The 12,370-nt window shown below is 41.6% G+C and overlaps 1 protein-coding gene across 3 annotated transcripts in view; it reads left to right on the forward strand.

Moving 5' to 3' along the window:
- The window catches only part of DNAH10 (dynein axonemal heavy chain 10), a 117,173-nt gene extending 109,217 nt beyond the window's left edge, over nt 1–7,956 (forward strand). Inside the window, exons 72-79 of one of the 3 annotated variants that reach the window (XM_069960925.1) lie at nt 795–890; nt 2,732–2,903; nt 3,005–3,136; nt 4,420–4,631; nt 5,791–5,958; nt 6,210–6,390; nt 7,553–7,698; nt 7,780–7,956. In XM_069960925.1, the coding sequence (XP_069817026.1) occupies nt 795–890; nt 2,732–2,903; nt 3,005–3,136; nt 4,420–4,631; nt 5,791–5,958; nt 6,210–6,390; nt 7,553–7,698; nt 7,780–7,926 (1,254 nt within the window). In that variant the 3' untranslated portion in view covers nt 7,927–7,956. Of the gene's footprint in view, nt 1–794; nt 891–2,731; nt 2,904–3,004; nt 3,137–4,419; nt 4,632–5,790; nt 5,959–6,209; nt 6,391–7,552; nt 7,699–7,779 lie in introns of those variants that run through there. The other 2 variants (XM_069960926.1, XM_069960927.1) reach the window with 2 other exon arrangements.
- Nucleotides 7,957–12,370: the final 4,414 nt, after the last annotated feature.

Genomic DNA, 12,370 nt, shown 5'->3' on the forward strand with positions numbered 1-12,370 from the left:
AGCTTGGTGCATTGCTCTGATTCGTGAGGCCGGGTTATATGTCTATAGACGGAGTTCGGTGCATTGCTCGCATTCGTGAGGCCGCGGTTATATGTCTATAGACGGAGCTCGGTGCATTGCTCTGATTGGTGAGGCCGGGGTTATATGTCTATAGACGGAGCTCGGTGCATTGTTCTGATTCGTGAGGCCGGGTTATATGTCTATAGATGGAGCTCGGTGCATTGTTCTGATTCGTGAGGCCGGGGTTATATGTCTATAGCCGGACCTTGGTGCATTGCTCTGATTCGTGAGGCCGGGGTTATATGTCTATAGCCGGAGCTTGGTGCATTGCTCTGATTCGTGAGGCCGGGGTTATATGTCTATAGACGGAGCTCGGTGCATTGCTCTGATTCGTGAGGCCGGGTTATATGTCTATAGACGGAGCTCGGTGCATTGCTCTGATTCGTGAGGTGGGTTATATGTCTATAGACGGAGCTTGGTGCATTGTTCTGATTCGTGAGGTGGGTTATATGTCTATAGACGGAGCTCGGTGCATTGCTCTGATTCGTGAGGTGGGTTATATTATATGTCTATAGACGGAGCTCGGTGCATTGCTCTGATTCGTGAGGTGGGTTATATGTCTATAGACGGAGCTTGGTGCATTGTTCTGATTCGTGAGGTGGGTTATATGTCTATAGACGGAGCTCGGTGCATTGCTCTGATTCGTGAGGTGGGTTATATGTCTATAGACGGAGTTCGGTGCATTGTTTGCCTTGTGATGTTTTATACACAGCTCACTATTCTGTTCCGTTCAGGTCTGCATGGAAATCTTAAACACATATCTGACCAAAGCCTACACCCAGCATGATACCCGAATACCCTGGGGCAGCCTGAAGTATCTTATCGGAGAGGTTTGTTTGTCTCGAGCTATTTTCTTACTTTTATTGATTTCTATTAACAGCCATATAACCCTCTAAAAGCTTCTTCATGCAGCTTCCTGAAAACCCCATGGAATTAGAGGTGACAGCTGGATTCCTAGCATGGCAGCACCATCCCCCCCCCCCCTCATGTTCTGTTGGTGGAAAAGGGTCTATTAGAAAATATAATAAAATAACTGTAGATAAGAAAAAACCAAGAAGACTATAGAAGTGTAATGTAAAAATCAGCTTGTAAACCTATCCATGCACAGGCAGACATGGAGCATCACATAGCAGTCAGAGATTCCACTAATATGCAAAAAGGTCCGTGGAGCCTTAGTTACGAGTCTTAAAACACCGGACTAGCCGGATATCCCTCCAGGGAAGGAGCTAGCAAAGGGATGGCTCCTGTACAGAGACCATTAAAACCACCATATTATGTGGCCCCTTCAGTCAATATCCAACTCCGTTACAAGTCTGATATGAGCAGGGAAATCCCAAGGTCAGGTATCCATCCACATACAGCTGTTTCGGGGTGTTGCCCCTCATCAGTGCCGAGCAGGATTCTGGCTAGGTGGGAGCAATGCCTAGAAGAGCCATGAGAGAAACAGATCACTGATCTCAGGGAGACCAGCCAAACGACAACACTGCCGGCTGTTAGTGAAAGCGCTCAATGCAGTGAAATCCTAGGTGCATTGCTCCCTGAGCCTGGTCTTATTTGGCTGGTCTCCCTGAGATCAGTGATCTGTTTGCCATAGAGATCCGGCTTCAGGCACAGATAATGTATTAGTAGAATGGGTCTTGATCAGTAATTTGTATTTTTTATACCAGAAACTTTACATGCAAGCCTTGATAAATCCCCCCAGAGTTTTCAGACGAATACCACATTTTTGGTGGTATGTTTTTTTGCGTATTTGTGTATGGCCAGATGTCACATTAACCTTTTGATGACATCCATGATACTTATACGGCGGATGCACGCTCTAGGGAGTAGCTAAAAAGCAGCTGAAACTCACTATCAATTACTGACATGCGATCACATCAGCGCTCAAATGTTGGTTATTTACATCTCTGGTCATGTCGGTGATATGTAATTGTCTTCTGAAAGCTTCTGTGGCTGCCATGTAAATCTACTATTACAGCCTGCACAGGCACAACAGTACAACAGTAATAGGAAATTTGGGCCACTGTGTAAGGGTGCCTCCATACTGGATTTACCGAGCACTGATACATTGGATACATCACATCACATCACAACTGTGTCTATGAATTCATTACGAGTAGAAAAAATCTTTTAGACGGCACTTCTGTGTCTAGGGTGGTGCTCGTAATTAGTAAAAATTCCAACAGTATTATTAAAGCTCATTCTCGGCACTCACCATCATGGTTCATAAATTTTTATTGTAGAAAAAAGTCCATAAAAAAAATACAACGGCAACAGGAGACAGTTGAGGAAGGCTTGACGCCAAAACATCCTGTTGCCGTTGTATTTTTTTAAAGGACTTTTTTCCTACAATAAAAATTGATGAAGCATGATGGTGAGTGCCGAGAATGAACTTTTATAATATGAATTCATTACGAACAAGAATTAAAAAAGTGGATTCACTACAACTGTATCATTCAGACGGACATCACATGTGCCAGATTTATCGCAGTGGGTCGGGCTGATTGGCATGGCACAGAATTTGGAGCAAAACAACCAAATAATCTAGGACAGGAAAGGGGAACCTCCGGCCCTCCAGTTGTTCCAAAGGCTAAAGCTTTGGCTGTCCAGGCATGATGGGAGTTGTAGTTTTGCTGGATCAGCTATTGATACTCTTTAGTTATTTCTCTAGGTCATGTATGGGGGAAGGGCCATTGACAGCTTTGACCGCCGGATTCTTACCACCTATATGGATGAATATTTGGGCGACTTTATATTTGACACATTCCAGATCTTCCATTTCTATAAAAACGATGATGTCGATTATAAAATTCCAAGTGGAGACAAAAAAGACGACTTTGTGGGTAAGATCGGTGTCGCCCATTGTAAAGAAACAAAAAATAGAAATGATTCAGTTTTTTTCCGTCTTTGTGATACATTATCCTGTCTCCATTTTGGTCAACAGAGGAAATAGAATCCCTTCCACTTGCAAATACCCCTGAAGTGTTTGGCCTGCATCCTAATGCCGAGATTGGATACTACACACAGGCAGCTCGGGACATGTGGACTCACCTTCTGGAGCTGCAGCCACAAACAGGTAAAAGTATTGGGGTCACTAGGTCTTACAGGGGTATTCCCATCACCTAAACTTTTGTTAGGTGATGGGAAATGCAAAAGTTTCAAGTTGGGCCCCTCAGTGTCCCTGTACTGTTGTTGTATACTGCTCATTGCCTAGGTTCCCGACCACTCTTTTTAGCTATAAGAGGTGGCCAGGCTGAGCTGTCAGTTGGGTGGTCGGACCTCGAGGAGTGGTTTTATGGTTGGTATGGTATGGTTTTACTCCCTCTATCCCAGTAAGGTGACACACATCTTGGGCTTAGATTGTCCCTGGAGACGTGTAACCTCCCTGGGAGATGCAGCAAAGCTAAGCTAATTCAGTTCGGCACGGATGTGACTGGGTAATTGTATAACTGGTGCTTAATGTGACTGTGTATATACGGTAACTGTATAACTGGTACTCTGTACTCTCTCTCTCTCTCTATATATATACGGTAATTGTATAACTGGTGCTATATGTGCCTGTGTATATACAGTAATTGTATAACTGGTGCTATATGTGCCTGTGTATATACAGTAATTGTATAACTGGTGCTCTATGCGACTGTATATACGGTAATTGTATAACTGGTGCTCTATGTGACTGTGTATATACGGTAATTGTATAACTGGTACTCTGTGACTCTCTCTCTCTCTCTCTATATATATATAAATATACGGTAATTGTATAACTGGTGCTATATGTGCCTGTGTATATACAGTAATTGTATAACTGGTGCTCTATGCGACTGTATATACGGTAATTGTATAACTGGTGCTCTATGTGACTATAAACAGAAATTGTATAACTGGTGCTTTACGTGACTGTGTATATAAGGTAATTGTATAACTGGTGCTCTATGTGCAACTGTATATACGGTAATTGTATAACTGGTGCTCTATGTGACTGAGTATATACAGTAATTGTATAGCTGGTGCTTTATATGCGACTGTATTTACGGTAATTGTATAGCTGGTGCTATATGTGACTGTGTATATACGGTAATTGTATAACTGGTGCTCTATGTAACTGAGTATATACGGTAATTGTATAACTGGTGCTCTATGCAACTGAGTATATACGGTAATTGTATAACTGGTGCTATATGTGCCTGTGTGTATATATGGTAATTGTATAACTGGTGCTCTATGTGACTGTATATATATGGTAATTGTATACCTATGTACATTCACCATTTGTTGTTTCCCAGCCCCTGAGTAGCATACAACTAACCATATTAATATTTTTGCCACTTGTAAAACGTAACTTTAATATTTGTACAGGTGAATCGGGCACAGGTATAAGCCGGGACGAGTACATCGGGCAGGTGGCTAAGGATATTGAGAACAAGTTGCCGCAGGTCTTTGATCTTGATCAAATTAGGAAAAATTTTGGGTTGGAAATCTCCCCAACCACAGTGGTGTTACTGCAGGAGCTGGAGAGGTTTAACAAGCTGATCGTACGGATGTCCAGGTCTCTGGCCGAACTCCAGAGGGTAAGTACAGGGTCCGCATGGTGGGATCCAGCCGTCACCCTGTTATATCACTTACAGGATGAAGTTTAGTGTTGGGATATTGCTATACTGTATATTTTGAAGACTTGGCTATGTTTTTGGACTATGAAAACACATTACACGTTGGGTTTAGACATTGTAGTTGCGATGCGATGAGCTGGAACTATGGCAACATTGTGTTCTTGCTATACGTTCTGGTCTATAGAAACATTAAAACTTAATTTCCCAGTTTGGAAGCAACACTGGGTTCCCATATAGCAGGAGCAGTGGGGCAGCAATGTGGTCACAATCAGAGATGAAGACAACTCAAGCGTGCAGCATTTCATTAGCTGTGGCTGAAGTTGGATGCAGCCCTAAGGATTGCTGGAAAACACAGAAATGGCTTATGGCTGTATCCATATTCTCCAGGCTGCCTCAGGGCTGCATCCAACTTCTTCAGCCATCGGTAATCAAATGCTGCATGATTGGGTTGCCCTCATCTGTAGCCACAACTAGAGACAGCCTATTACCTAGGCTGTATCCCGGAATTTCAGGCAGTACCCGGGACCAGGAAGGCATCGGGAATCAAATTCAGAAGGTTCAACAAGGTTCAAGTTCGACAGAACCTAATATTTTTCGATGTTCGATCATCTCTAGCCATAACCACATCGACATGCAGATTTACTATAAATCGATGGAGCTTTGCAGACTCACGTGGCCACCAGTAACCCAGTATAACAACCATACCGACTGATGGTAAATATGCCTCAGCCACGCATGGGCCTGGCCTTGATATGGTAAATAGAGATGAGCGACACTCAAGCTTGAGTCTGATCGATTGATATTTGGTTAGGTGGCTGAAGAAGATGGATGCAGCCCTAGGGAGTCCTGGAAATCATGGATATGGCCTATGGCTTATGGCTTTATTCATGTTTTCCAGGACTCCCTAGGCCAGCATCATATTGTCAGCCACCAGTATACAAATGCCCAGCTATCCGAGTATACTTATGTCTCACTCATCTCTAATGCCAATAATTGCCATAAATAAAAATAATAATTCTCAGATTTTAATTATTTCATCAACCAAACATTTTTGTTCATGTGTGTATGTAGAAGAGCACTTTGTGTCCATTTAATAACTTCTTTTTGTTTCTGCCCGTAGGCTTTGGCTGGTGAAGTTGGAATGAGCAATGAGTTAGATGAGGTGGCCCGAGCGCTATTTAATGGGCAGATTCCAAGTATATGGAGAAAACTGGCTCCCGATACACTGAAGTCTTTGGGAAACTGGATGATCCATTTCAGGAGCCGCTATAATCAGTATACAACATGGGTATGATGAACATTTTGGACCTTAGTCACTGTGTGATTCCGGATGTACTGGAGTATGAGTATTACTATCTGTATACGTACTTGCATATTATAACATAGATGCTTGTGACATACACCATCACACTATACACCACAATGACTCTGTGATGAGAGAAAGGTTACTGAAGGATATCTTCCTGCCTGCATTCAGTTTATACAGTCCATACGTTTCTTGAGGTAACCTAATAACTATGATCATCTGTTTTCTGGCAGGTGAATGAGGGTGAGCCAAATGTCATGTGGCTATCCGGGTTACATATCCCAGAGTCCTACCTGACTGCTCTTGTTCAAGCCACCTGCAGAAAGAATGGCTGGCCACTTGACCGTTCTACATTGTACACTCAGGTTACAAAATTCCGTACAGCTGAAGAGGTCACCAAGAGACCTGGACAAGGTAAAAATTACTGATTATATTTGACCACTTTAACTAAATAGGTTCTGGCCATCTGAGGAGGTGTAGGCCCTCACACTGCAAGCTCCACTCATAAAACCAAAATTTTCATTCCCTGCAGTCTATAGGCAGCACAAACTCTATTGTGCTGCTGTAGGATGATGAGGAATAACACTTATACTTTCCCCTAGAAATGATATTGGGAATTCCAATTTGCTGTCATTGTTTTAATTTGCAGTGGTTATTACTTATATTATTGGAACAATCCTACTTTTATGGTGCGTTCACACCTACAGGATCTGCAGCTGATTTTCTGCAGCAGATTTCATTTAAATAACTGAACACAGCATCAAATCTGCTGCAGATCCTGTAGGTGTGAACGCACCCTTAAAAGGAATATTTCCAATAAAAAAAGATTGTTCAGGGCATTGTTTTGCAGTTACCTCATTTATAAGTGCCCATAAAGCTACATCTTGACTGTTTTACAGCAGACCAGCAGTGGCAGGGAATAGGACTGGGTGATATAGCCAAAAAATAAAATCTTGATTCTTTTTTATTTTATGGGCGATTCATGATTTAAATCTCGAAATTTTTTTAAAAATTTTATTTAGTGACTAAAAAAAAAAAAACCTTTCTCCTTGCAGGTGCCTCCGATGCTATTTTAATGGTGTTTTGAGGCAATTGTATTCTTTATATAGTAAGGCCATGTTCACATTTAGTATAACACCGGCCATTCTGTGATCTGCCCGGATCACAGAATGGCCAGTGTTACTGAAGATCTATCTATCTATCTATCTATCTATCTATCTCTCTATATCTCTCTCTCTCTCTCTCTCTATATCTATCTCCTATCTATCTATCTCCTATCTATCTATCTATCTATCTATCTATCTATCTATCTATCTATCTATCTATCTATCTATCTATCTCCTATCTATCTCCTATCTATCTATCTCCTATCTATCTATCTATCTATCTATCTATCTATCTATCTATCTCCTATCTATCTATCTCTCTATCTATCTATCTATGTCTGTCTGTCTGTCTATCTATCGCACTAACCTATAACTAATAAACAGATTTGATAAGAATGTATTGTTATTGCGTATTGTGTAAATTCAGAATCTAGGTATGAAAATCTACTGTACTTCTGTCCTTTGTGCAGGATGCTTTATTTCTGGCCTTTACCTGGAAGGAGCTGACTGGGATATTGAGAAATCATGTTTAATTAAAAGTAAACCCAAAGTCCTTGTAGTGGAGCTGCCTGTCCTAAAGGTTATCCCAATCGAAGCTCATCGCCTTAAACTCCAGGTACATAGCCCTATGGTAGGACAAAGAATACCTGATTGTTATTGGATAGATCGGACTTACAGGTTGTGTTGTGTTTTTCAGAATACGTTTCGGACCCCGGTTTACACAACGTCAATGAGGAGAAATGCTATGGGGGTTGGTTTGGTGTTTGAGGCGGATCTCTTTACAACCAAACACATCTCGCACTGGGTGCTGCAAGGCGTATGCCTTACACTTAACTCCGATTAGACTGTTTTTATAGAAACAACTATGGTAAAAGATGATAATATATTTTCTTGTTACATGTTTATACATTTATATAAATGCAGATATAAACAGTTGAATACATGGTGGCTTGTAATTGTATTTATTATTGTAGTGATGGTTACATTAAAGGAGATCGTATATCTTACAGCGCTAGAGACGGGCAAAAAGAGAAACAGCGCCTCATGTAATCCTGTGGTGTGAAGACTCCAAACAGAGTGCAGTAAACTCTCACCTTATAGCCCCTTAGACTTGATGCATGTCACCCCTAAAGGGGTACGTGGGATAGAGGGGAGCTGCCGGCCTGATGATCCTAGGTCTGGGATGCTCCTAAGGTTCGGGGCCCATCCGGGTGAATGCAGTGAAAAGGATGATGGATCCCTTATTGCGGCGCTGTTTGAAGAATGTCGCCAAGATGTTGCAGTATAGCACATAGATTTGTTTACGTGTAAAAGTGGTAAAACAAAACTACATAAAGAGACATATAACTATATAAAATAAAATGTATACAGATGACGCGTGTCGGGGAGTTACGTCCCATCATGGTGAAGGGAAGTAACGCCTCATCTGTATACATTTTTGATTTATTTAGTTACAGGTGTCTTTATGTAGCTTTGTTTTACCACTTTTATACGTATGTCTGCTATACTGGGACATCTTGGAGACATTCTTCGAGCAGCGCCGCAATAATGAGATCCACCATCCTTTTCCTCTTCACTGCATTGTTACAGCTCTGACCTCCCCATCATACACATATTTGCATAGAAAGGTATAAAGACGACACATGTCCATTAAGTTCAACCAAGGGAGAGGATGGATGATGGATAAATTCAATGGGGGAGATTTATCAAACTGGTGTAAAGTAGAATTGTCTCAGTTGCCCCTAGCAACCAATCAGATTCCTCCTTTTATTTTCCAAAGTTTGTGAGGAATTAAAAGTGGAGTCTGAATGGTTGCTAGGGGCAACTGAGACAATTCTACTTTACACTAGTTTGATAAATCTCCCCCTAAGAACTTGTCTCTCCTGTTGTGAAGCCTCCACTGTTTTTGCTGTGACCAGATCCTGGGGTGACTGTTCCACAGATTTACTGTTCTCATGGTAAAGGGCCCAGAACTAAACGGCATACTCCAGACGAGGCTGCACCAAAGCTTTATACAGCGGTAATATTATATCCCTGTCCCCAGAGTCCAGGCCTAGTATATACAGTACATGACAATATCCTGCTGGCCTTAGAAGCAGCTGACAGACATTGTGTGCTGTTCTGTAGTCTATTATCTATGAGTACACCCAGATCCTTCTCCATCAGCGACTCTCCCAGTGTAACTCCCCCTAGGACATAGGATAAATGTAAGGTTCTGGATCTTGGCACTAACCCGCAGCATCATAATTTGCCAAATGTCCAAATATTTAGTGTGTCTGAGTCCGCTTGCAGCATATGGGTGCGCCTATTGATCTGTTTTCTGTTTTGGTTGCTTGCAGCAAATGAGCATTTTCCATAGAATATATTGTACTACAAGTATTGCTTCAGTTCAGGATCCATGTGTCCCCAATAGGGAGAGGAGAATAAGAGGCTGCCAGTCCCCTCTGTCATGGCTTATCTCACCTGAGAACAAAGGATTGGGCATTATGAAATTCAACATATTTAAAGCGACTCTGTACCCACAACTATTCTGGGGTCTGTCTAGCAGGTGATGCAGATATTGTCCTACAAAACAACTTTTGAACTTGCAGCCCTGTGTCAAGTTGCCATAGCCAAGAGTCCCTCTTCCCCATCATAAGGAGTGCCTCAGGCAGGATTTCTCCTATTCATCACCTGTCTGAACACCGCACATGTGTTGGACGGTGCTCAGACAAGGGGTGATCAGGAGAGATCCTGCCCAGGGGCATTCTTAATGGTGAAGACAGCAAGGAGGAGGGATGGAGGGGCGTTTGCAGGCCTAGGGCACAGATACTCTACGCCACGCTAATTTGACACAGGGCTGCAAGTTTAAAAGTTGTCTTTTAGAACAACAGTGGAGCAGTTGCAAAATACAACCAATCCCATAGCCCCTTTAATTTTTTTTAAAAAGATTCTGAAAAAAATTAAAGCTGAAATCTAATTAGTTGCTATGAGTCGCTGCTCCACTCTTCTGCACAATCTACAATATGACCCAACACAGAACGTAACAGAGTGGAACCTCTGAATAGCGCCTATAAATAATGGGGGAGATTTTTAAAGACCGTCATACTAATATACTGGTCTTAAAGCCCCATCTACACCGCCAAATTTACCTAGAGACGCACACTTAGTTAATCTGGTGAGACCTGCACTTGTTGGCAGGGGGGTGCAGAAAACGTCTGTTGTTTTGAAATAACAGCCGTTATTTGTTATTAAATTACGACCATCTACTCAATTTCAGCAGTGTGTGAACATAGTCTTTCTGTGTTTTCAATCTACTCCTGGTTTTGGCTGAAAAATACTTAAATATTGAACAAAAATACTGTGTGGGGACATAGCCTAGGGCTGGATTCACACATATGTTTGTCAGTATGAAACTGAAGTGGAATTTTACCAAAACACATTATGCTCTGGGGGTAGAATCTGGGAATTTAAATAAAGTGGCACCATGAAAAGTCACTGTTGTAGCATTTTTGGCAGGACAAGTACAGACTACCCACAGAAAATACTCACAGTAGTGACGTTTCCTTGATTCAGGGGGTATTCTATGCATAGAAGAATTCCAACAATGGATCAGAGAGGGCCATAGGCATCTTTTATAAGACTTCATGCAGTAGATATGTGTTTATATTGGGGTTGTTCAGAGTAAAGAACGCATTTTAGCTAGGTAAGGCTTAATTCACACTTGCGTTATGTATTCCACTCGTAATGGAAACCATGATGTATTGCCAGATCTGTCACACAACACATACTACCAGTGACCAACTTAAAGGGTTTTAAAGGCTTAGAAAAACATGACTATTACATGTCAAAAGTTTTTTTTTATGATAAAAGTACACTTATAACTCATATAATTGGTTCCATAAATCTGACAGAAACTCTTCCAGTGAGGTGTGATAGATGTTGCTAGCCAACACAGATTAGTAAAGCCTCATTCACATAATATATATTATATATATTATGTCCCCAATCCGCAAAAAAATAATGTCCATAATGCATCCATAATCTGTATTTGTTGCGGATCTGAAAATAAATTGGATTGTGATACCTGCCATTGTCCTGATGAGATCTGACGCCTGCTGTATGTGACTAGTTTGACTTGTGAAGGTAAAATACATAATTACTTTCCGTATCTCATAGTAAAATTGTATTTCTATCCTATGTAAACTGATATATATATATATATATATATATATATATATATATATATATATAGATAGAGAGAGAGAGAGAGAGAGAGAGAGAACATCTAAAAAGGGAAAAAATATATAAAAATTCCCCAAAAAGTCCTTGCATTTTCAGCATACGAGGACAATGGGCATGGGCACATTTAAAGAGGGTTTCCTATCACAGCATATTAATGGCCTACGCTCAGGTTGTCATCAATAGATTGCTGGGGTGCCAACGCCTGGCACACAGATGATAAGCTGTTTGCTCAGTTGTAGACAAAGATGTAGCGTCAACGAATTAAAGGAGTATTCCTATCTTGTAAAGATGGCTTCCAGACCCCCTCCAGCCTGTTTGCCTCAGAGAAGGCCGGAAAGCTCCACTGTTTATGTACTTGTGGTATTTAAACAGGATAGTACACTGGCCCATACTGTTTGTACAACATCCATTAAAGTCAATAGGAATTGCGCAAATTGCGTAACTCCCATGCTTCAGCTGTTCTTGGCTTTCAAACACCTCCGGCAGCTGCAAACAGGCTGAAGAGGGCCCAGTGCCCATGTCTAAAAGATGGGAATACGGGTCCATTTACACAGAGAGATTATCTGACAGATTATCTTCCAAAGATTTGAAGCCAAAGCCAGGAATGGACTAGAAATCAGAGATCAGGTCATAAAGGAAAGCCTGAGATTTCTTCTCTTTTCAAATCCATTCCTGGCTTTGGCTTCAAATCTTTGGCAGATAATCTGTCAGATAATCTTTGTGTAAATGGACCCTACCCCTTTAAGTTCTCAGATCAGGCAATTATGCACTCATTGAGGGTTTTTCAGAATCCTTGAATGTGGAGCTACTGTGTGAATTACCCTTCAATGCTATAGACCATGGGTCTCCACACTGCAGCCCTCCAGCTGTTGCAAAACCACAATTCCCATCATGCCCAGACAGCTAAAGCTTTGGGTATAGCTGTCCAGGCATGATGGGAAATGTAGTACTGCAACAGCTACAATACACAGTGACAGAGAGTGACATCATTGCAGAGCACCCTTATGTTTATTCATATGAGGCATGCTGCAGGAGTAGACAGGCGGACTGGTGTGCTGAGGGCT

This window comes from Dendropsophus ebraccatus, chromosome 3, assembly GCF_027789765.1.
Source record: "Dendropsophus ebraccatus isolate aDenEbr1 chromosome 3, aDenEbr1.pat, whole genome shotgun sequence".
Lineage (NCBI taxonomy): Eukaryota > Metazoa > Chordata > Amphibia > Anura > Hylidae > Dendropsophus > Dendropsophus ebraccatus.